We start from the raw sequence: 25277 nt of genomic DNA, 5'->3' as shown, positions 1-25277 counted from the left end.
TTTGAATTCTTTTTATTTAAATCAATGTGAAAGTCAAAGTGTTCTCACTCTGTCTCGTTTGAATGATTAAATTAGCTAGTGTCTGTTTAACCAGGCCCTATTTTTCCTGCTGGCTAGTTGAGCAGATTGTAAGCCACCTGCAAATCCAGTAGAGAAAGACAAGAAATTAGGACAGCACTTTCTCTTAGAGTACTATTACTACCAAGTTCCTGGCCCATACTGCTTAGGATATGTTTTTAAAATGAACAAAGATTTGTTTCTGGTGCTGGTTTCCGAAAATTTTGGCAGATGTACTCATTGCATTAATTAATTGTCTGAGGTTGTCAGAAGTTTATACCTTCATCAAATGACAAGTATGTGTCATCAGTTTAAGAGGTCATTTGAAGAGGATTTCTGGCTGGGTGTTCAGATATCCAGTAATTGGTTTTAATTGTCTAGAGCGAAAATGGGTGCTTTCTGCAAAGGCTTTACATTCCATTACAAAGACATTTTTCATATCTTCATTAAGTGGAACTCAGTGTTGCAATCAAAGTGACTAGAATGAGAAAAAAGCCTCAATGGGTGGAAATTAGGTGGCTGAGAAAATTCTCTGATGTATGAGGAAATAGATTATTCCTTTGAAGGAATAAAGGCAAGTAGGGGAAGTACATTGGGAGATGGGAGGAACAAAGGGGCATCATAGCTGCTTTTGCTGCAAAAAGTACCTTCTAGTTCAGCTGGAACTGGTGTTTTGTTGTTTTGGCATCTGTCTGCTGTCTCAGGAAAGCCTTGCTAAGAGAATAAGAAACTGAATGAGATTTATATGTGTGTAATTTGCATTTGAGGAGGTTTTCTGGCTCATTCGTTTCCGAAGATGAAAGCAGTTAAAGAACTGAAGAATGTCATACAACCACAGATAAGCCTCATTCTTTTTTAACAGCATTACATTTACGTAAGACTCATCATGGGTTTTGTACTAATCATTAACAGTTACATGTAGGATCTGGAAGAGATTTTGGGATGTTTGGGATATAAAGGCAAGGGTAGGAATGGCTTCAGAGAAGCTGTTCTAGTATTGCCTTGGATAACACCTTCAGGACATGGTCTAATGGCCGTGGTGGTCTTAGGTTGATGGTTAGACTTGATCTTAGAGGTATTTTCTAAAGATTCTGTGATTCTATCCATAGGAAAATGGAGTGGAGGAAAAAGAAACAAGTTAGTAGTGCTGTGGGTTTTTTGGTGTTTGTTGTTTTGGTTGGTTGGTTTTGGGTGTGTGTGTTTGTTTCTTTTTTCCTTCCCCCCAGTGTCTCTATTTTGTTAGTCTTGGGAAAAAAGCCTTGAGATTGAAGTTTAAATTCTTAGTTAGGTTGTCCAGTTGTCAAATACACAAACTTCTTGAGGAAAAGATGCATGCTCTTTGCACAGCTGTCCACTGATGTGTGGGCCTTTTTCTTACAGCAAAGATAGTTCATTAAGTCCTTGCTGACAGGGGAATGCATTTACTATCAGATGGAATAACTTAGTATTTTTGGGGAATGCAGACTGATACAAACTAAGGTTGCTTAATTGGAATGTGTGTAGAGACACAGGCTCCCCAGGGGGTTTGTGGAGTCTCCTTCTCTGGAGACTTTCAAAACCCACCTGGATGTGTTCCTGTGCAGACTACCCTAAGTGATGCTGCTCTGGCAGGGGGATTGGACCTGATGATCTCTTGAGGTCCCTTCCAACCTCTGATATATACTGTGTGACTACAGGAGGCTGAATGAGAAATGTATTATGTGGGGCTGATGGAGGGGTTCTCAGATGCTTCTCATTGTACTGTTTTGTCTCACGTCTTGCTAAAACTTGTTTTGAGAGAAAAATAGTTCTACTGCAAGGAAGTAATTATGGGATGCCTGCACTCTTGGCAAGCCCCTGGAGCAGGCTGTCAGCACTCCCTGTCAGAATGGAAGTAACATGATGTGGTATCATTACCTGTCTTGGATAATATCTTTGGTTTTGCTACTAAGTTTTTCCTTCCCTTTTAAATCTGGGATTGATTAAATGTTAGAAGGTTTTGGGGAGACCTTATAGGTGCGTTTCAATTTCTGAAGGAGGCCTACAGGAAGGATGGGGAAGGATTGTTTAGAAGGGCTTGTAGTGATAGGCCAAGGGACAACGGTTTTAAACTGGAGCAGGGAAGTTCTTTACAATGAGTAGTGAAATACTGGAACAGGTTGCCCAGAGATGTGGTAGAGGTCCCATCCCTGAAGACATTCAGGGTTGAACTTGATGGCGTCCTGAGCAACCTGATCTAGTTGGAGGCTGGATGAGGCTTTGAGCAACCTGCGCTAGTGGGAGGTGTTCCTGCCCATGGCAGGGTGGGTGGAACTAGATGATCTTTAAGGTTCTTTGCAACCCAAACCATTTTATGATTCTGTGTCCCTGCTCACTGCAGGGGAGGTTGGATGAGGTGTCCCTTCCAATGCAATGCATTCTGTGTGATTCTGTGACTTACTTATTTTTTTTTAGTTGCTAGATTTTATAGTAGCTAATCCTGATGTATATGCTAAAACATTGATCTAAAACAAGTTTTAACTGCTTATTGGACAAAATACTTGCATTAGTTTTAATTGCACATAAGATTGAAAGCATCATCAGCAGTAATGGTGATATTTGGAAGTTAAGGGAGGCTGGTTAAGTTTTCAGAGTTAATATTCACTTTTACTGGTTGCCTGTGTGGTTGATTTGCATGGCAGAATTTAGTGTTCAGGTCCAGATGGCCACAAAAAGGATCAGGGGATTGGAACATCTCTTCTACAAACATGGCTGGGGGAGCTGGAGTTGTTCAGCCTGGAGAAGAGAAAGCTCAAGAGAGACCTAATAGTGACCTTTCAGTACCTGAAGGGGACCTACAGGGAGGATGGAGAGAGACTGTTTCCAAAGTCCTGTAGTGATGGAGCAAGGGGCAATGGTTTCAAACTAGAAAAGAGCAGATTCAATTGCGTGCAGTTCTGCACCATAAGGGTGGTGGAACACTGGAACAGGTTGCCCAGGGAGGTGGTTGAGGTCACATCCCTTGAGATATTCATGGTGAGGCTTGACAGGGCTCTGGGCAACCTGATCTAGTTGAGGATGCCCCTGCTGACTGCAGGGGAGGTTGGACTAGGTGACCTTTAAAGTTCCCTTCCAACCCAAACCATTCTGTGATTATCTGGTGAAAGCATTAAAGTTTGGGTGGGCAATCCAGAGAATTTTAAAATTTTGTAGTTGGTCTTAACTGATGGCAAACAGATATACAGGTACATTAATTTTGTGGATAAAGTTTTGTTTAATAACATTTGAGAGATCATGTTGTTGTCTTAAAGGTATTACCAGTAGAAGTTGTAACTGCCTTTGGGGAACAGGGATATTGTCATAAATTCAGGAACTACAGCTTTGTTAGGCTTATTTCTTGTAGTGTTATACACAGTGACAGTCACAGAATCAATCAGGTTGGAAGAGACCTCCAAGATCATCAAGTCCAACCTATCACCCAACCCTAACTAATCAACTTAGACCATGGCACTAAGTGCCTCATCCAGTCTTGTCTTAAACACCTCCAGGGATGTTGACCCCACCACCTCCCTGGGCAGCCCATTCCAATGGGCAATCTCTTTTTCTGTGAAGAACTTCTTTCTGAGATCAAGCCCAAACTTCCCCCTGGTGCAGCTTGAGATTGTGTTCTCTTCTATAGTCATTATCCATAACATTGCCGTTTAAACAAATTGGGACAGAACTGGAAAATAAAAGGAATAAATGTCCTGCAGTAGATGGTGTTGATATATTTGATACTAGATTTTTAAAGACTGTGATGCTGTAGTTTCATCAAGCAACCATAGTTCTCTACTCCTGTGGCTTTGTCTCTGTCTCCCGCAGCATCAAAGGGTGGCAGAGGAAAAGCACAAGCCTGCTCGAGGTCACACAGCAAGCTGGTGCTGAACCAGGCCCAGCATCCAGGTTATCAGCACTGTTTCCAAGGCTATGCTGGCATTGAGAGGAGGCTTATCTCTACTTAAATTAAAATGTATTTTAATGAAGGTTTTTATTCTTGTTTTCTTTTATTACCCTGATCAGGTAAAAGTGCTTGTGCAGTGGAATGGAAAGCACTTTCAGTTTAGAAAATGTGGTGTAGTTACCGCTCTAATAAATAAATCAAAACAATGAATGAATGAACTCAGCTGAAGGTACTTGCAAAATGGAAGCTGTGTATGAGGAAAGAGGTCACTGAAGGAAAGAGGTGTCTCAGGTGCAAGATGATTCACCCAAATAGAAGTACTAGAGAATAATTTTGTCACTTGTGTCTCAGGTGCAAGATGATTCACCCAAATAGAAGTACTAGAGAATAATTTTGTCACTTGTTAATGCCCTCATTTTTGACTGTTACAGTCTCCCATATAGAATCGTAGAATTGTTTTGGTTGGAAAAGACCTCCAAGATTGAGTCCAACTGCCAACCTAACACCAGCATGGCCACTAAACCGTGTCCCAAAGCAAACAGGACGTCTCCCACCTCTCTAGGCAGCCTGGGACAGGGTCTCACAATCTTCAGCATCAAAAATTTCTTCCTTCTCTCTAGCCTGAATCTCCTCTCTTCTAATTTCAAACCATCACCCCTCATCCTGGCACAACAGGCCCTGCTAAAAAGTCTGTCTCCAGCTTTGATCCATAAGTCCAGGTCCCAAGGACTGGTGCAGTTTTGCTTCTGCTGAAGTGCAGTTAGCAAGTCTGCTCAGACTTTGTTCTGTAATAACCTAGAGCAGGGCAGACTCTGAGTGGGAAGAGAAGGAATGGAGACAAGTGAAAGAGCTTACATCACCATGATTTTTATCTTTTTGTCCCCATCATAAGAAGCACATCAGAGTTGTTGGAGTGTGTCCAGAGGAGGGCCGCAAAGATGATCCAAGGGCTGGAGTACCTCCACTGTGAGAACAGGCTGGGGGACCTGGGGTTGTTCAGCCTGGAGAAGAGAAGACTCTAGAGGGACCTTATAGCTCACTTTCCGATACCTGAAGGGAATCTGCAGGAAGGCTGGGTGTCTAATGATAGGATGAAGGGGAATTGTTTTAAGCTGAGGGGAGAGTAGGTTTAGACTGCATCTTAGGAAGAAGTTCTTCAGTATGAGGGTAGTGAGACTGGAATAGGCTGCCCAGGGAAGTTGTGGATGTGCTTCCTCTCTTGGGGTGTTCAAGGCCAGGTTGAATGAGGCCTTAGGCAACCAAGCCCAGTTGAGAGGCATCCCTGCCTACTGTGTCAGGAAGGTTGGAGTAGGTGATATCTAAGGTCCCTTCCAACCCAATTCATTCTGTAAGTATTAGTTCCTAGTATAAGTCTCTGAAAAAGATCCTGTTTTAGAAGGTTTCTGAATGAATGGAAGCTTTTAGTAAAAAAAAAAAAACTTTCAGAGAAGTTCTTACATTCTTTAACAGAAATACATCTTTTTGCTGGATTGTGTTCTTTGGTTAAGAGATGTACTCAAACTGTACTTAAGGAAAATCTTGCCTAGAGATTATACCTAGAACACTTACCTCTATGGCATATGCCTATATAAATTAACTTGATGTCTGCTTTTGGTCCATTCTTCCTTTGAAAAGCCAACCATGCTTTGATTTGACTTTCAGACTCTATAGCTGGAATGTTGCTTAGTTTTAGCGCTCACATCCTGAAAAATGAGTGAGAATTACTGAGTTGTTTATATAAAACTGTTTCTTAGCAGTGAAAACTGAGATCTTCACCTCAAACTAAATTTCTCATATGTTGACCAACTTTTCTAAAGGTATTAGAATTTTTTTAAAGTAGATTTTTGTCTTCTAACGCTGTGCTCTAAACAGTAGGGTAGTTGCAGGAGTGGGGGGGTGTTTGTTTTGTGTTTTGGTTTTTTTGACCCTAAGGCATGTGAAATTCTGAGGAAAATTTCACATGGTACAACTGCCAGAGAACCTCAAAAAAACACTTCACCTATCCCTATTTTACCAGCTCCCAAGCAAGCCTGTCCAACCACATATTCTAGCTCATTGTACAACCTGTGGTACAGATGATGTCCCAATTTTGAGCAGTAGACACTTAGAGGGGGGTTAGGGCTATTGCCTTATAGGAAAGTGATGTCTTCAGTGTCAGCCAGGTGCTATGTCAACACTGCTGGATCCATAGAATCATTTCAGTTGGAATTGACCTTTAAGATGATTGATTCCAAGTAGTATAAGGCAGGTAACATTAAAAGAAGTGAGAGAGTTTGGTGTGAAACTCCCAAGTTGGACAATGTAAGAAAAAAGATTGTAGGGACTGATGAACCTAAAGGCATTGAGGGTGGAGAAACTATGTTTTTTTCCATCTCCAGCTTGCTTATTATACTTTTGTAGCATTGTGCAACTGGAGTTAATTCAGCTCTGGAATGGAGATGCAGAGGTAAGAAGTCAATTGGAGGTGAAAACGAAGTTGAGGACTTTTTTGGTGAAAGCTAGATCAGGAATTGCCAGCAATTCTTGCAGGCTTTTTTCTCCTGGGGTTTTTAATGCATTAGATTTCCATCTCTCACTATGCAGTTGCTTGAACTGTCATAGAGGAAGGGTGATGCAAGGGTGAGAATAAGCTGAAAACCAGAAAGCATTGGAACTGGAATAGCTGCTGAACAAATTAGTATGGAATTATATCCTCTGTCAGAGTATGCTGCAGAGAGTACCATCTGTGCTTTCTTTAGAAAAAGAAAGATGTTAGATTTTCTGTAAAACTCAGAATGAATAGACCAGTCATCCTCTTCTCTTACTTGGCTTGTACTGGTCTTTGAAGATAAAATGATCCTGTAGAAGGATGGGACTTTTTTTTTCCAGGCAGCGTCTGTGAATATTTCTCTTGGCAGCTGATGTTTCTGAAGTGTTCAAAAGCCTCTGAAAGGGCTTTTTATTAGTTTAGCTCTTGCTTATTTATTATTCTATTTGTCCTACTATCCAGACAGTTGATTTTTAGCAATAAAATGGTGGTCTTGGCTTGCTGTAGTAAGTGTTACAGGATATAAGATATGTGCCAGGTGGACAAGTATGTTTAGCTTGCTGTTGTCCTTGAGCATGGGGGTTGTTAAGAATCTATGCTGGCAGAGAGGAATTTGTCAGAGAATGGACCAAATGACTTGGTAGCTGAACTTTTCTCTCTTGAAAGCCTTTGGTAAACTCGGGTTGCATTTCCTTATGTCACAAATACATGAGAAACTCTAGAACAATCCCCTTAGTGGTTAGCAGATGATTGTGTTCAGCTCTCTTGCATACATAGCTATGAAATCAGATTGCTTAGCAGAGTAGTTTGGGCAGGTTAGGCTAGCTCGGGCTTACTGATGGTTGTATTCTGCAGAACTGACAGATAACGTGATTTTCTGCATGACAGTGCTCTAGAGCAAATTTTGAGGCTATGAGAACAGGTTTTCTGGTTGGAATAGCCAGTGCAAGTGGAGCTAAGTCACTGGTTTCCAGCAGTTCTAGCAAAAGAAAGAGTTGGGAGGACGCTTGGCAGAAAGGTTGTAGAGTTGTGGTCCCCACTCAGCTACTGTGTTATGATACTAACTTGTTCAAAATAAACCTGTTAAATCCCATAAAGATTCAATTGATGGAAGTTTGAAGTTTCCATTTCTACTGAATTTTTCTGTACAAAATAATCCCAGTTGGTTAATGGCTGTTGTACAACCATTTCTTTTTTTAATTTTTGTTCCTTGCTATTAATCTTTAGGTCGATGTGTTTCATACTAAGAAACAGTGTCTCTGAGGGAAGGCAAACAGTAGGGGTATCTGGCACCTCTAAGCAGCAACACAACTGTTACTGGACTGTGTCTACTTCTAATAGTCCATGAAAGGCTACAGCACGGTGCAGACAGCAAATAACCCAGCTGCTTGGGAGCTGTGGTCATGGCTTAGTAGGCATAAAAGCCTTCCCTGCAATCCAGGGGAGGTAACAGTGGAGGAGGATGTGTGACTTTGGAAGTTTGAAAGCAGAAAAGTTTTCCAGATGAGCAATACGACAGATGTTTCTGCTTACTGCTAACTTAATTATTGATTACCATTGCAGTTAAATCTTTTAGATTAAAATGAATATTGATTTATACCTGCGGGCATCTCTTGGAGATACTCCAAGCAAAAATAGTACATCCAGGGCAACATTGTGTATTCAGATATGAGGACTAATGCTTGCTGAAGAGAGTAAATAAGACAGACACAACCTCTGTAGAATACTTCTTGCTTTTATTTTCTAGAAGAAAGTTCTTACGTTACCTTTTGACTGTGGGGTGCTGTAGAGAAATTGGTTTTTTTTCAGGTTTTATTGTCTTTATCGTCACAGTGGAAACAATACAGTTTTGAGTAAATCAACCTTTTTTGTATAGCCTTCAACCAGGACACTTGTTTTTTGAGTCTGAGGCAGATCACCTCTCCTTAATGTCTCGGTATATCACACAAAGTCTCTTCATGTTTTCTGGATGACTTTCACAAGTCCAGATAGCAAAAATGTTTTACATTTTGATATTTGAGATGGGGGGAGGTCTTATTACAACTCCATCACTCTAGTTTGGTGGAACCTCAGCAAGAATTTACTGTTTTACTTTGGGATCTTTTCAGAACTTCATACATTTTTGTTTTAATTTTACTTGTTTTAAGTGTAGCTATACTCTAAATAATTTCCTGGTTTACTGCCCATTTTTACAGAAAAAATTTATTAATGATCTATATATTCCATTCCACATTTCTTCACTCTTCCCTTCTGTTAATTCTTTTAAAATTATTTTGTGCTGTAAATATCTTTGTAAGGGAAATGGAAAAGCCTCTTTGATTCTAGAAAAACGATGCATCTTCTACAATTATTTGAAAGATGTGTGATTCAGAACTGCTCATCAGTAAAAGTAGAGACAAATCTGCATGTCCTTCTCTTTTGCATTTCTTGTCCTTAGCAGAATGCAGAGTTTGTACATGTGTTATATGCCTCCATTCCTTTGGACACAATACTTACCCATCCAAAAAGGATGGTCTTTGATCCAAGTTGATGGCCTAAAATCTGAGTAAATTTTGGTGTGACCTGTACAAGCATACTTTTATCTTCCTTCTCATAATATGCTGATAAGCCTCTGATGGTTTTTCTCCTGTTCTTTTTTTTTTTTTTCCTTTTCTCCTTTCTTTCTTTTTTCTTATTTCCAGTGTTCTATTTAGGTGAGTGTTCTAATTTTTTTGAGCCTTTTCTGTTTTACCAAGAGTACTCTTGTTCATTTGTTTTAAAAAAAAAAAACAACTCAGATTTGAAGTTGCTTTTCAAAGCTTTTGTGAAGTTCTATCGTATATAAAATTTATTTTGCATTTCTGTGAAGCCTTTTCATCAATGTGAAATAAATCCATTCTGTAAATAATTTTTTTTTTTTTGCTGCTGTTGTGGAGCTTGTTTGGCTTAAAAAGCAGAAGTAAGCAGTTCTTATGATATCATGTGATGCCTGGCCTTTTTCATTGATGTTATGCCTTTTTTGCATGGTGAAAGTTCAAATCATTAATTTATAGTCTGTCTTCACTTTTAGGTCCTACATTGCCTCGACAGAATTCACAGCTTCCCTCTCAAGTACAAAATGGTCCGTCACAAGAAGAATTGGAAATCCAGAGAAGGTGTGGTATTATAAGCAAAGAGCTCTTCAACTGAAGAATGTAGTAACTCCTTAGTAATGACGAGAAATTAAATGTCAGGGACTTAGAGTTACTCTTAACATTGCAGCAGCATTTGTATGTATGCAGTTTTAGTCGTGCAGCTTTCCTGTGTGGAAGCTTTTGTTTGTAGCTAGATCCCTTGTCCATGATCTCCACTCGTTCAAACAATACAGTGGCTTTTGCCCTGTCATGAAAGTGGCGAAGATCCGATGGGAACTGTGAAGGATTTCACTGCTGTCATTTTCAACCAGGCTAATTTTCCAGTGACTGCGTTTTCAGTTCTTGACAAGGTAAGATTACCATGTAATAACCTCCGCCCTTCCTTCGCTAAAAAACCAAAACTCCTACTCTCTAACCCAACATTCTCCATCAAAAACATCCACCCTATTCATATTCACCCACAATACATTTCCCTTACAAATCAAACAAACCATAACAATATAATACTATTTCTTCTTCCTCTCAACCCACCCTTCTACACTACCCCATAAACCATTTAAATTCCCTTCACTCCCAAACCCATTCCACAAACCCCCCCCACCACCCCCCTACCTCCCCCATTCAACCCCCCACAATACATCCCTCAACCTAATTTTAACACCCCCAACCAATTCAACACCAACACCCCCTTCTTCCACCCACCCTAAAAATTCCCTATTCAACTTCAACCACCCATTTCATCATCATCCTCCAACCCCACATCTATCATTCACTCCCCTTCTCTCCACATCTCTACCCTCTAAGTCCTTCCTTTATCCTTCTCTACTAATTTCATCCCAATAAACAGTTTCTCACCCTCATCTACAACAATTAATTAACACAACCATACATATTACCCCCCAATTTCCTCCTATAAATACAAGACACATTCAGATGTCTTCCACAACTCCTAGTATACTTACATGTACAACCTTAACACCCATATCTTTCAACCTCCACTATCCCCAAAAATATTGTCCTAACATCTCCAATAACCTCTTGTCACTTTAGTAATACTCATTATTAACTGCCACTACAAACCCCATAACCCTCACTAACTTGCATCATTAAAGCACACCTAAAATTTTTATTAAAAATTATCCCATATCCTCCAAATGACTTTTAACTATCCAAGATTCCATAAATAAACTAAGCTGAGCCTCTGGAGTAGTCTGTTTTCCACATTTTTCTTTTCAATTAAATCTGTTACCAGCCCCATAACCCAGTCATTATGTGGGAATTATTTCAGTCAAGTCGAAGTATATCCGTTATGGTGGGCTGTTAGGTGAAGGTTTCGTATCCTTTTAAGTATCAATGATGCGCCCAGGGTGTGGGGACAAACTTTCTAATTGCCCTATCTCCTGCTTTTGTTACCTGGCCATATGGGTTAGTGCTGTAGGTTGGGTGCTTGGGATATGGATATATGAAGTAGCAAAGTCTTCTAGGATAGTGGTGTCAAACTGGGTTAAGTGGTAACAGCAAGACCTTGGGTTGTCTCAAGCATACTGCCTATGGTGCAATCCTGGATTATTTTACCATCAAAATACTCCTGGGAGATTAGCTGTTCCCTTCCAGAAGGGATGCTGGGAGCAATTTAGGTCAGATGCAGGGAACAGGATCCTTGAATAAATAGGGGGTGGTCCAAATTGGTGGTGTAAATGCACTTAATAGCTTTCAGTGGTAACTGGAAAAATATTTCAACATGTTGGATCTAATTGACACTGAAGTTCTTTTTTTGTTTGTTTGATGTTTTGCCTTTAGTTTGCATAAACAAAGGTGAGCAAAACCAGATTGCTAATTTGGGAATAATTAATGTTATAGATTTGATATAACTAGCTATATGTGTTGAACAAAGTTTTGATGTAGAAGTTGGTCAAATTTGTCTGTCTGCAGTATGTTCTTAAAATTGAGCAAGGCTTGATTTATCTGAAAGTTCCCTTGTTCAGAAACAAATAGCATGAAGCTCATTACAAATCTCATGTGTTTATGTGCAAGTCTGCTCTCATGGTATAGGTCTTTCATGTCACTTCTTTTGACAGACTTCTTAAAAGCTTTTTTCTTCTGTTTTTTTTTTTTTTTTTTGCTGCTCTACTGTAGTGGCTTTTAATATTTTTATTTCCCATCTGTTCCTTTAGAAGGCTATATTAATTGCAATTTATACTGCTGAAGTACTTTTCAGAGGAACACTTGTAGATAGATGTCTCTTCAGAAAAAAGTGCTGCCCCATGTTAAGAACTCTGCTCAAAATTTGTTGAGTTTGAAGGACATGTTCTCAGATGGCTTTCTTAAGGCTTCACTGTCTCATTTGATCCATGTGCTCTACTTGTTTACATCTAATACAATGTCCTCTTTGAAGTCTAGTCCTGGTTTTGATTTGTTTTTTTCCCTTAAAAAAGAATAGAGAATGGGAATGAGTGCTCACTCATGTTGCTGGCCAGATTGTCTGTGGAAAGACTATTTCCATTGTCATTAAGCCTAAGAGGAACATGTAATTGTGTTAAAACATTCACAAATGCTTCTCCAGTCTCTTTACTACCATAACTACACTATTATAATACAGTTCAATTAACTCTATGCTACAGCTTCTCTTCTGTAGTAACTGTCTTTCAGCTTGCAGACTGTAGTAACCACAGTCTTAATACCATAATAGAGAGTAGTAAATAGTTGGGAAGACAAGAGTTTAGGTATATATTACTTTTAACATAATCCACAAGTGGTATTTCCAGTCTCAGTGAAGGATAGAGACAGTGTGGGCAGAACTGAATTCCTTGGGGAGCAGTAAGACTACAGGGAATGCAAGAGAAAGGAATAAATGTTACTGTGTAGGAAGGAACACGAGGTTTTTGATGGATCAGGCTTTGCTGAGTCTATTGCTCATGAAATGTATCTGTGGCTCAAAGTGTTGTTTTTTGTTTTTTTTTTTTGTTTTTTTTTTTAATTAGGATGTGACTTGATAATAGTTGTCTTTCAAGTGCTGGTCTTGTATGCTTCCCCTTAAGCATTCAGTAGTGTTTTACTGACTCCCATGTAAAATTCAGGAAAATACTTCTGAAATTATTCTAAGCTTGAGGAAAAAAAATGTGCTTACATAAAAATTAGAAGTCTTTGCTACCAAAAAAATATAGAGTAGTAAATAGTTAGGAAGAAAAAGTTTAGGTGTATTATATTAAAAATTAAAAGTTGGGAAAAAAAAAAAAAAGACCCTGTGGAGGTCATCTAGTCCAACCCTCTGTTGAAAGCAGGAGTAATTTTGAAGTTAAATTATGTGGCTTGTAGCTTCAGGGTTTTCCTAGGTACAAATAGGAACATTTCCTCAAAAATATTTTGCCAAAGGAGTGACCAGTGAAGGATGTTTTCCTTCACTTTTATAACTAGTGTGCAAGAATCTTGGGGAAATTGAGAACTGAAGAATTAAATCACATCATTGCCAACAAAAGTGCATTATTTAGTTTAGATATTTTATCTCTTTAGACAAGATTTATTTTGAGTAAAAGTGCTACTGTAGTAATATTACTTTGGTTATTTTGCTGAAGAGCTTTTTACTTCAGTATTTGCATTGTTTATTACTCAGTGACAGTCTTTATAGCCATTAGGACCAGATCATAGAATGGTTTGGGTTGGAAGGGACCTTAAAGATCATCTAGTTCCAAATCCCCTGCCATGGGCAGGGACATCTTCCACCAGACCAGGTTGCTCAAGATGCTGTCCAGCATCCACAACTTCCCTGGACAACCTGTTCCAGTATCTCACCACCCTTGCTGTAAAGTGTTTCTTCCTAACCTCCAGTCTAAATCTCCCCTCTTCCAGCTTCAATCCATTCCCCCTCATTCTATCACTACAAGGCCTTGTCAAAAGTCCCTCCCCAGCTTTCTTGAAGGCCCCCTTCAGGTACCGGAATGTCACTATAAGGTCTGCCCAAAGCTTTTTCTTCTCCAGTCTGAACAGCCCCAACACTCCCAGCCTGTCCCCATAAGGAAGGTCTGGCCAGATGTGTGATACAAAACACAGGTTTTTTTGAGGCCAAGATTTCACATAAAGTCAAATCCATGAAATATTTTTGCCTGCTGAATTCATAACTTTGTTACTTTTAACGAACCTTAACACATGGTGTACGTTTTCCATCAGAGAGTACTTGAAGATAACTTGCACTCAGTACAGTAATGAGAAACTTGAAAACACTTCAGGTTCCATTTTCAGTCCGCAAAAGTGAAAGGGATTTTTTTTTTTTTTTTGGTTATACGAGTTAATTTCCATTTTGCCAGAGTGGTCTTCAGGCAGTGTTTATAAATGCCGCTGATCGTTTGATAATGAGCCAGCTTCAGAACTTCAGTTGACATAGGTGTTTGTTAATAACTTCAGAGTTACTTCATGTCACATACCATTTTAAAATATAAGATTAGTTCATGGCATGCCTGTGTGTGCCACTTGTGTGTGTAAATTTACCTTCCCTTCCAACCCTGGTAAATATATTGTCAGGAATATGAGTCACTGAGCTGGTATCTAATATGTCACTTGGGAATTTAATGAGTTAATATTTATAAATAACTTCAAAATCATCACTGCTTCATAAATAAAGAGACCAAGAACACCAGAAACAGAGAAAGTGTATAGATTGTAAGGAATAATGAAGGTATACAAGCCACCCCTTGCCCTTCAGGGACGTAATGGACCAAAACTTGACCGATTTCTGTCGTAAGTATTCACAAATGCAAGAGGTTTGCAAAATGCAGCAGCAGAATATTAGAGTTTTGTAATTGTTTGCTTACAAGTTTAGTTTATTTAATGGATTGGGGTGATACTGCTAAAGAAAACTGGATGTAAGACTGTGCTAGAAAGTAGTATTGATGTGGTGTGGTTTTCATGACATGCTTTTGAAGGCTTCTTAGTTTTAGTGCATATTCTGAGGCTGGCAAGAGTAGCAGTTTCTTATTTACCAGTGGACTTAAAGGGATGCTTTTTTATAGATTAAAAGTTGGGAGAATTTTGACATTTTGCTTGTTAAATGTTATGGTAACTTTTATTTTTATTTTCCCCCTGTAAATTACATAGGTAATTCCTGAGCTGTTTTGAAAATGTCTAAATACTCAAAAACAAAACCCATGCACTCAATTCAGGATCAGTGTAGCTAAAATAAGTAAAGGAAGGTGTGTTTGCCCATGGCTTTCTGTCCCTGGTAGCCTGGTTTCCACTGATCTTCAAACGCCCATGACCTTTCCCTTGTTAACGACCAGATGTACTGTTCCCAGTTTTCCTTTTCTTTGGAAGTAGTGCCATTTATCCCACAGCTTATTTTGGGGAAGTGGAATTTCTTTACAGGAACATGGACTGATTGGATTATGAGGTAGACATATGAATATGGCATAGCAATTGGCGTGGGTGTGACAGTGGTCAGCAGAATGCTGTCATATGATTGTATTGGGTGCTCACCTGTTACAAAGTCTGCATGAAGTGTGCATCCCAGGGACGTGGTTTAGATGGAACCAAAGGGGGTTTTAATGCCTAAGATAAGTTTCCAGCAGATCAGATTTACATCAGTGTAAACTTTTCATGTTGGGCTTGCTGAGGTAGCTTCATGGGACAGCCTGCAACCTTGGGTCTTTCCAACCTCTGCATTGCATAGTAGGATGGGAGACAAAAGGAGCCAGAAGCAAAACCACCCATCAATCAGTGTTGTTTATTGCATCCTAAGGCCTTTTTTTTTCCCCTTCCCTTTCTTCCTTTGCCCTCAGTTTATGGAGAACAGTTCTAGTACAATAATTTGTTGTTTTTGTTGTAGTGCCTCTCATTTTCTTTCCATTCACAATTTCTTCCTATTCACAATAAAATTTTCCTTAGTTTCTGTCAAGCCGAGCTTTCAGAAACTTAATAACTGGCTTTATGGAGAGGTAATGGGTGCTGTCTGGTGACAGTACTGAATAGCTATAGATGTTGGGTAACATTGACATGTCTAGCAGACTGAGAAGAGCACTCTTACGTTAAGCAGTCTTTTGACTACATTGGCAAAATTGCTGCCTTAATTGCTCCAATTGAATATGGATGTTGCTTGAAGGACAGCTCTGACAAGTATCGTAGTTAACACTTCTAAAGATGTCTGTTTAAAATCTTATCCCTTCTGCAAAATGTTCAGTTCTGTGGGAATTACTTTTTTCTATGTGAAATAGGAAATTAGGATTAGAAAATGTTCTGCATTTTTCAGGCTTGGGTTATTGTGATATCCTTTTATCACAGAATCACAGAATGTTAGTGTTGGAAGAGATCTTGAAAGATCATCTAGTTGAACTCCCCTGCCAGAGCAGGATCACCTAGAGTAGGTGTCACAGGAGCAGGTCCAGGTGGAGTTTTAATGTCTCCAGAGAAGGAGACTCCACAGCCTCACTGGGCACCCTGTTCCAGTGCTCTGTCACCCTCACAGTGAAAAAGCTTTTCCTTATGTTCACATAGAACGTCCTATGTTATAGCTTACACCCGTTGCCACTTGTCCTATCATTGGACAACACTGAACAGAGCCTGGCTCCATCCTCCTGACACTGCCCTTCACATATTTATAAACATGAATGAGGTCACCCCTCAGTCTCCTCCAAGCTAAGGAGCCCTAGTTCCCTCAGCCTTTCCTCATAAGGGAGATGTTCCACTCCCTTAATCATATTTGTGGCTTTGCACTGAACTCCTTCAAGCAGTTCCCTGAGGTCCGTCTTGAGCTGAGGGTCCCAGAACTGGACACAGTATTCCAGATGCAGCCTCACCGGGGTGAGGAGAACCTCTCCTGACCATCCCAACCCTATTCACTAGCATATACCACTAAAACACAGTTGCAAATAAAAGCAGATTTTTTTTTTCCTTCTGCTGCTGAGATTCTTACTTTTTAAATAAAGTTTCACATGCACAGATGGCTTCCTGTGATCTGGCTTCTACTGGAAAAGTGCAAGTGTTCTGTTAGTTTACGTAAAATATTTAAAAGGTTGATGTGAGGAAAACTAGACCTGATGAGGTTCCCTGGAGGTGTTCAAGAAACGTGGACATGGTACTTTGGGATATGATTTAATGGCCATGGGAGTCTTAGGCTGACAATTGGACTCAATGATCTTGGAGGTCTTTTCCAAACGAATCAGTTCTATGATCCTGAGTTTGATCAAAGAGCAGTAATAGATCCCTTTGTCTATTATAACTCCTATATCTAATAGCCTTTAGATTTGTAGTTGCCTCTTCATGTCTTTATCATAGTGGCTGGCTACTAGTTTTTGCTTTACTGACAAAACCAAATTCTTTCTTTTATTATTTCCAACTGATGTGTTTTGAGCTTCTGACATAAAAGATTGTTCTCAGACCTTAAATCCCTTTTGATCAAGGAAATGAAAGTTTGACTTGGGTAATGTGAAAAGCTTTAGAAGTACTTCTGAAGAAGAAAATAATGGACCACATAAATCATAGGACAGCAAACTGTACCCAGACAGTATTTCTTTTGCAGAAGTAGTAAGGCTGGTCATGTTCTTGGGCTTTAGTAAAGCATTCGACAGGTACCAAGAGGGAATTTCCTAGTTAAGGTGGAAGAGAGGAGGATTGCTATGGAAGTGTGAGGAGTATAAGAACAAGCAGTTCCTCCTGCATCATTGGTGCAGGTGTTTTGCTGGACAAAGCAAGTCTTTGCTGCTGCTGAGAGTTGAGATACACGAGTACAAAGGAGAACAGGAAGAGTTGGATGATGCTGCAGATTTTGATGGTCAGAATGGAATAAACAGCAGATGTTCTGGGTTTAGATGTTTTAAGAGGGAAAACCCACCAACCTGTAGACCAAATACTAGTATTCAGGATCTCTTAATACTAGTGCACAGGGAAAATCAGCTCGGCAGTGGAAGTGTTCCATGCAGTGGTGATTAATCAAGGGAAAGCTGCTTGAATGTTGGAAATAAGTTACAATGATTTTATATACACATGGATCATTACACTTAACCAATTAAATGCTTTTACAGTATTTTATTAAATAAGGTGTAAAGTGTTCTTTGATGTGTTTTTTTTTTTAAATACTTAATTTGAAACAGTCTTGCCTTTCACTACTGTTTAAACAAACAGAGGTCAACCACTTTGAAACTCAAAGTTAGCTGTCAGTTCACAAACCTCTTGCCTGTGAGCAGCCAAACTTCCAAGTGCCTGTTCCTTGTTCATTTTATCAAGCTGACTAGCTGTTGTCTGGATTGCTTTGAAACTGTGTGCAGTATGCTCAGGTGGAAGCTATCTAGACTGTCTAGCACTTGAAAAGCAATAAAGCTAACTTGGTGAGAGTTTCAGTGACAGCCTTTGGAGGAGGAGGCTGAGGAAAGACCTCATCAGTCTCTACAGCTCCCTGAAAGCAGGCTGCAGCAATGTGGGTGTTGGTCTCTTCTCACATGCAGCAGGTGACAGGACAACACCAAACAGCCTCAAGTTGTTCAGGTTGGGTATTAGGAAAAGTTTCTTCCCAGAAAGGATTAGTAGGCATTGGAACAGGCTGCCCATGGAGGTGGGCAAGTTCCCATCCCTGGAGGTATTTAAAAGACATGTGGATGTGGTGCTCAAGGATGTGGTTTAGTGGTCGTGGCTTAGTAGCAGTGATGGGATTGCAAGCACTAGGTGAGCAGTTGGACTCAGTGATTTCAAAGGTCTCTTCCAACCTCAACAGTTCTACGATTCTATGTTTCAGTGCAACAAGAGTTCAGTTTAGGTTAGTTCATGCACCTGAGTGAGCTTAGGACACTGTGACGAGGTTATGTTATTGATGCTGCATCAAGTGTACTTTGTGTTTATGAAGACTCTCGGTCTCAGTAGAGGCTGCTTGTGTTTGGTGGACATTTGCAATCTCTGACATGGTTTAGACTGTATTTTCTTTGTAAAACAATTATGAAATTTGGGGGAGTTGTGTGTGTCCATCGTGTGGTACATAAGCATTGTGGTGAGGCATTGGAACAGGCTGCCCAGGGAAGTGGTGGAGTCACTGTCCCTGAAGGTGTTCAGAAAACAAGTAGACCTGGCACTCTGGGACAAGGTCTAGTGGTCGTGGAGCTGTTGGGTAGAACATTGGACTTTTTGATCTTAGAGATCTTTTCCAATGTTAATGACTCTATAGTTCTATGATTAATGTGTAGGCCTTGAGATACATATTCATTAAGTTTACATGACCATACAGGGGGAGTGAGCTCCCTGGTAAATGCTGAATTTTGGAGTGATAGATAAATGTTTAATGTTGAAGATGTAAGAACAAGTTTAGTATTCAGTTTTTAGTATTCATTTTTTATTATTCACACAGGGTCTTGCAAATTTGATGTGCGTTAGACACACCATGTTCTGACTTTGTGCAGAAAATGATGAGAAGATTAAGCTACTAAAACTCAACCCAGAAGCTAAGTTCAAACTAATCAACGTTAAAGCACTTTCTTTCCATAAATGGCTTTAACAGTGATAAAGTAGGTTGACTGTATCTAGTTAAATTGATGTACATGGAGAGAATGTGGTCACAAAGTAGCTACTCTTGTATAGCTGATAACATGCTTCAGATGGAGCTGAGGTCACCCTGCATCTGGTGCTGGCACCTCTAGTTCAGCTGCGCATTGTGTAGCCTGTTTGCAGCCAGCTGCTCTGTTTGTTGCAGTGACTCAGTGGTGGGAGGAGGAGAGAGCCATCATGTGAGATGTATTCTAGTAAGTAGTGACTGTTGGATTAGATAATGCTATCTGTGCCCACATGCTGGGACTTTGAGCATTTTAGAATAAAACTCCCAACATTACTGTCTTGTTTATTACTCCATAGATTGAGGGAGGGTTATGGAAGAGGGTGGTGCAGGAGCTCAGAGCAGCCCTGAAAGCCTAGGCATACTGAGGCTCCAGGAATGGAATACTACAGGCATTTTCTCACAGTGCTTGTCATTGCAAGGCGCTGCTAAAATCAGTGAATATGTTTTAGTATTTATTTAATTGGTAAACGTAAGTTTAATAATTGAATCAACAACACAGTTTGAGCAATTCATAAATTCATAGAACAGTTTGGGTTGGAAAGGACCTTCAAAATTATCTAGTTCCAAGCCCCCTGCCATGGGCTTCCACTAGACCAGGTAACTTGGTCTTGAATACCTCCGTGGAGGGGGCATCCACAACCTCCCTGGGCATCTTGTTCCAGTGTCTAGCCACCCTCATTGTAAAGAATTTCTTCCTAATACCCAGTCTAAATCTGTCCTCAAGCTTCAGTCCATTCCCTCTCATTCTATCTCTAAAAGCACTTATAAAAATTCTATCAATTTTTTGATTGATGAGTTGATTGAGTATAATTACAGTTGATAGATGACACTTGGACTTTATGTAGACTTTGACATAGTAGCATTATTCCTAGATTTGTTATTTATTTGAGGTTACAAAGGTATTTTTCTATTATTGTAAAAAACAAGCAAGAAACTGAACAAAACCCACCAAAACTAGTGAATCACAGAATGAAAGCTGCATACATTGCTGAATATTTTGGTATAATCACACTTGGTTTCTTAGACATTCTGTCTTAATAGTAACTTGCAGAACAGTGCAGAGTATATTACCACTGTGTTGCCTTTTGGATGTCATCCTTGTGTCTGTCTTTCACCATGCCATGTTTGTTTGGTTTAGAATTCCTAACATCACAAACAAGAAACTATTTTTTAAAAAAAAAAAGTAAAAAACACCCTTGTGGTACTCAGTCTTGAAAATCACCCCTCGAGAGAATCTGATTCATATTTTTAATTCCACATTTTTTTTTTTTTAGTGTTAAAATCATGGTTTTGGTATTCACTTTCAATTAGTGTTAAAGTGATGTTTTTGGTGTTCACTTTCAATATACATCTTATGAATTATTAATTCCCCCCTCCCCCCCCCATCTTTCTTGTCTGCTTAAAGGCACAACAACAGAACAGAGCTGGTAGAAACATAGAATCACAGAACTGTTGGGTTTGGAAGGGACCTGTGAGATGATCAAGTCCAGCTGCTTACCCAGAGCTCACAATTCCACCCATACTGTGAAGCTGCTACCCGTGAACCATGTCTTTAAGCACCACATCCACATGTCTTTTAAATACCTCTAGGGATGATGATTCCTATTGATCTCTGCATGAATTGATGCCCTGCCTTGACACCCAAGTTTTTTAGCCAAAAGAGAATGGAATATGAAATCAGTGTGGTCATAAATGATGACTAACAGCTGTCCAATACTATGTATTCAGCTTCCTGCAGCTGACCACTTCACTGAATGCAGCAATTACCTCAGGTCTTTTCCTCAAAATGTTTTGTTTTCTGCAGGCTTTATGTTGGATCTTTGTTTTCTACAGCGAATTTTAAAATTAAATACTTCAAACCACTTTCTGTTCGTCTTAGGAATGTCTGTCAGCTCAGTGCCTGCTGAATTTGGATGTGATACAAAGATGCTTTTGTCTGTACTGTTCATGGAAATACCTCTGTTTTTAATATATCTGGCAAGAAGCCTTTTGGGTTTGTGGCCAAATTCTGGTATTCAGGTTGATATGTGGTCTTCTCAGTGCAGTTTCCTATCATCTTTTTAGGAAAAAATGCAATGGTTTGATCTCACATCCAAGAGCAAAGCAAACCTGTGTTAGAACCCTGAAGATTTATGTAAACCTACAGGAAAAACTCCCACTTGAGCAAACAAGGTGACCTGCCAGAGCAGACAGCTATTCATTTTCACAAACTGTTTCAGCAAGGGCTTTGTTACATGCAGGGTTTTTTTGTTGTTGTTTTGGTTTTGTTTTTTCCCCCCCTCTGGTGCTCTTGTGACAGCAGCTCAGGTTTTTGACACAATAAGCATGACTTTATGTTGAGGCATACTTTCTCTGGTGAAAGGACAGTCTTTTCACAAAGTAAGACATTTGCAGTAATGCTTCTGCAGATCACCAAGATACAGGCTTCAATGTGAAAAGTGTGCCAGAAAAGAACAGCTTTCTCTGGCTGTTAAGTCTGCTCTGACACAGAATATTTTATTTAGTTCTTAATACCTTGTTTTACCAGTAAACACTGAAATTTCTTAATCTACTTCAGATCTTTGTCTTCTCTTCAACCCGTGTGGTAATGGACACATTTTAAGAGAATTTACTGAGGCTTCAATTATTTTGACTGACTATATTGAAGTCTTTAGCAGAAGGATCAAAGGATCCTTTTTATACTAGAAAATGTTCAACAGAGGGCTGTGAGGAGGATGAAGGGACGGGAACATCTGTCTTACGAGGAAAGGCTGAGAGACCTGGGTTGTTCAGTCTGGAAAAAGAGAAGACAGAGATCTTACAAAGGTTTACAAATATCTGAAGGGTGGGTGTCAAGAAGGGGCCAATCTCTTTTCAGTGGTGTCCCGTGACAGGATGAAGAGCAGTGGATACAAACTAGAACACAGTTAAGTTCCACCTCAATATGAGGAAAACTTCTTTAGTGTGAGGGTGCTGGAGCACTGGAAAAGGCTGTCCAGAGAGGTTGTGGAGTTTCCTTCTCTAGAGGCTTCCCAAGGCCCATCTGGATGCGTTTCTGTGTGACCTGTCCTAGGTGATCCTGCTTTGACAAGGGGTCTTGGACTTGATCCCTGAAGGTCCCTTCCAACCTCTACCATTCTATGATCTGTCAGGCATTCATATCCAGGAAGAAAAGCTAAACCAACCACGTATTTCCACCCCTAAAACCCCCCAAAACCCAAAACAAGCAGACAAACTAACCCCAAACAAAAAAAAAAAAAAAAAAAAAAAAAAAAAAAAACCAAACACCAACAAAACCACAAAACCAAAACCCACAACAAAAGAAAAAAAAAAACAACAAAAGCTATTAATTTGGAATGACTTCCTAGTTGTCTAGTTAATTATCATGCACACTGATTGTTGAATGTAAGTGATGTTACTTGCTAAAAGCATAATAGAAACTTGTCTGGTGTAGGTGTAGTATTGGTTCATTTCATAAAACATCAAGAGCTGAGACAGTAGAACTTAATTGTTATTCCCTTTTATGATCTAATTCAGAACACACTAAGAAGGTGTTGATTGTACCTGGGTAAGTTAACTGCAATCCTGTTTTGCAGTTGTCATGTAGGAGAAATGATCTAAACACTTCTCACCATCACAGAATATGCGTGGTTTTTTTTTCAGGAGGGGTGCAATAGTGTGTACTTAACTCTGCTCATTGCATTTTTCTCCTTGTGTTATTTCAAGAATGTAGTCTTGCTCCTGATTCTTGGCTGCCCACAGAACTGCAGGATTAATGCTGGTAGAGTTAAAAGTCACAAGTTAGTATTGCAAATACAATTCTTTCTTCATCCCCTGACAATACCACCTCATACTACCATGAGTGGACAAAAAGTGTAAGGGCAAGAGGTGGAAAAACTTTAAAAGCTGTTTCAATATTAAATGAATTTTAAAAACAAGAAAATAAAGACACCCCACCCTCCTCTACCACACCACCTCAAAGTTGAGTTCCCTGAGATGCTTCTGGCATGAAACTTTTTAAAATGAAAAAAAGGTGGTTTCATTAATAGGATACATGATAGAGCTAGCAGCTCTTCTGAAGTTCACAAGTTGACTCTTTGAATCTAAAGCCATGCGTAACAAAGAGTACCTTGTGTCTGACTTCTGCTGTACACTGTTACAGCAGGCTCATAGCAGTCTCAGCTATTCAGTGCAAATTAACTCTTAGTAATTCACACTGAAAATAATTAGCATCGCTTTTCCTTAGCATAATGAGAATTTCACTCTAAGATATGTTTCTGGGACATTTTTGGTACCTCTTTTGCTTTTTAAGGCTAGATGCTGTGCTGTCTAAGGCTGAAAGATTTTAATGTATTGCTTTTAATAAGTCCTTGAATGTCCCTGGAGACCTTCAGGATCAGACTTGATGAGGCTCTGGGCAGCCTGATCTAATTTGGGGTGGCCCTGCTCACTGCAGGGCGGTTGGACCCTTGAGGGTGCAATCTGTGAATCTGTGTGTGAATCCATGGGCTTCAGAACTGCCAAAGTCTTGACATTGCAGAAAATGTTTAAGTGTATTGTAATGACACTTCTTAATCTCCTAATGCTTTTGCATAATACAATTTTGATTTCTGACCAAATTCTAAAATAAAATTACATCATTTAATGGTAGCCAAAGTCAGGAGGATTTCATGAAAAAAAAAATCTTTTTTAAATAAGCAAAATAATTGTACATCTTTTTAACCTACTACATTAACACTTGTTAAGCTGCAGTTCTTCATTTACAGAATTCGTCCTTGCTCATGCATCTCAGTGATGCCCAATGACAGGACAAGGGGCAAGTTGAGGTATAGGAAGTTCCATGTAAACATGAGGAGAAATTTTTTCACTGTGAGGGTGACAGAACACTGGAGCAGGTTGTCCAGGGGGGATGTGGAGTCTTCATATCTGACGATAATCAAAACCCACCTGAATGTGTTCCTTTGTGATCTGCTCTAGGTGATCTTGCTCTGGCATTCCCTGATTTTTGTGAAGTTCTGCTAAAGCAGCTTGATTGCATTACTGGCATACCAGTCTTTTGACTTGGGCCACTTTTGGTTTTCTGTTGGGAAGGTTTATTAAAATTGTTTATATGAATGTAAAAATGCAGTGGGTTTTGGTTTGTGGGTTTGGGTTTTTCCCCATTTTTCCCCTTTTCTTTTTTCTTCTAATTTTTTTCTTATTTTCTTCCTTTTTCCCCTTTTTGCTTTCTTCTTCTTTCCCCTTTCGGCTTTTTTCCCCTTTTTGCTTTCTTCTTTTTTTCCCCTTTTTGCTTTCTTCTTTTTTTCCCCCTTTTTGCTTTCTTCTTTTTTTCCCCCTTTTTGCTTTCTTCTTTTTTAACCCTTTTTGCTTTCTTCTTTTTTAACCCTTTTTGCTTTCTTCTTTTTTAACCCTTTTTGCTTTCTTCTTTTTGTCCCCTTTTTGCTTTCTTCTTTTTGTCCCCTTTTTGCTTTCTTCTTTTTGTCCCCTTTTTGCATTTTTGGCAAGGGGATGCTTCATCAATATGTAATGAGAATAAACTTAAAATTACTCTCAACTATAGTGTATCTAATCTCATCCACTGCATGGGACTTACATGAGACAAAAAAATGTTTGCAAGGTATTTTGCTGCCCTCTCTTGGTAGAGCATTTGTACCGTAAACGAAGTGCTCAACTTGTTCCTAGCTTTCATTTGTACATTTCAAAAAAATCCTGGTTTTGTTCCATTGTTTCCTGAAGAAGTGGGAAACAAGGATTATTTTATAAAGATAAACCATTAAATAATGAACCACTCTATTTAATAATGAGAATATTTTTTTATATTCAAGTCCTGTGTAGATGGAAGTGGCTATCTCACTGCTTTTTATATGTAACTTTGTAGACAGTCAATAGTTTGAGTGCTGATTGCAGACTGAAATGCTGCTTTTGCTTTAGATAAGCTTGAAGTGTACAAACACTTAGGTGCATCTTCTTATGATACATGAGCATTGTGTGTCATTATAGCTCCCTGAAGAGATGGCCCACCCTAGGTGAGCCTTGGGAGTGGGGCCACATGTATTAGGAGAATTAGTCAATCCCAAACAAGCAGTTTGACTTAGATATTACATTTTAACCTATAACTAAGTATAATTACATCCTGTGTAGAGACAAAGCATACATTTCTATACAGCCTCATCAGCTGTGTCT

The 25277-nt window shown here is 39.4% G+C and overlaps 1 protein-coding gene across 1 annotated transcript in view; it reads left to right on the top strand.

Annotated features, from left to right (window-relative positions):
* ENAH (ENAH actin regulator) overlaps positions 1-25277 on the top strand; it is a 57009-nt gene that overhangs the window by 7323 nt on the left and 24409 nt on the right. The window contains exons 4-5 of the mRNA XM_054397265.1: positions 9164-9175; positions 9532-9616. Of these exons, the coding sequence (XP_054253240.1) occupies positions 9164-9175; positions 9532-9616 (97 nt within the window). The remainder of the gene's footprint in view (positions 1-9163; positions 9176-9531; positions 9617-25277) is intronic.

Source organism: Indicator indicator, chromosome 2 (assembly GCF_027791375.1).
Source record: "Indicator indicator isolate 239-I01 chromosome 2, UM_Iind_1.1, whole genome shotgun sequence".
Classification (NCBI taxonomy): Eukaryota; Metazoa; Chordata; class Aves; order Piciformes; family Indicatoridae; genus Indicator; species Indicator indicator.
The sequence above is the reverse complement of the archived record's forward strand: the minus strand, read 5'-3'. Positions and strand labels throughout refer to the sequence as shown.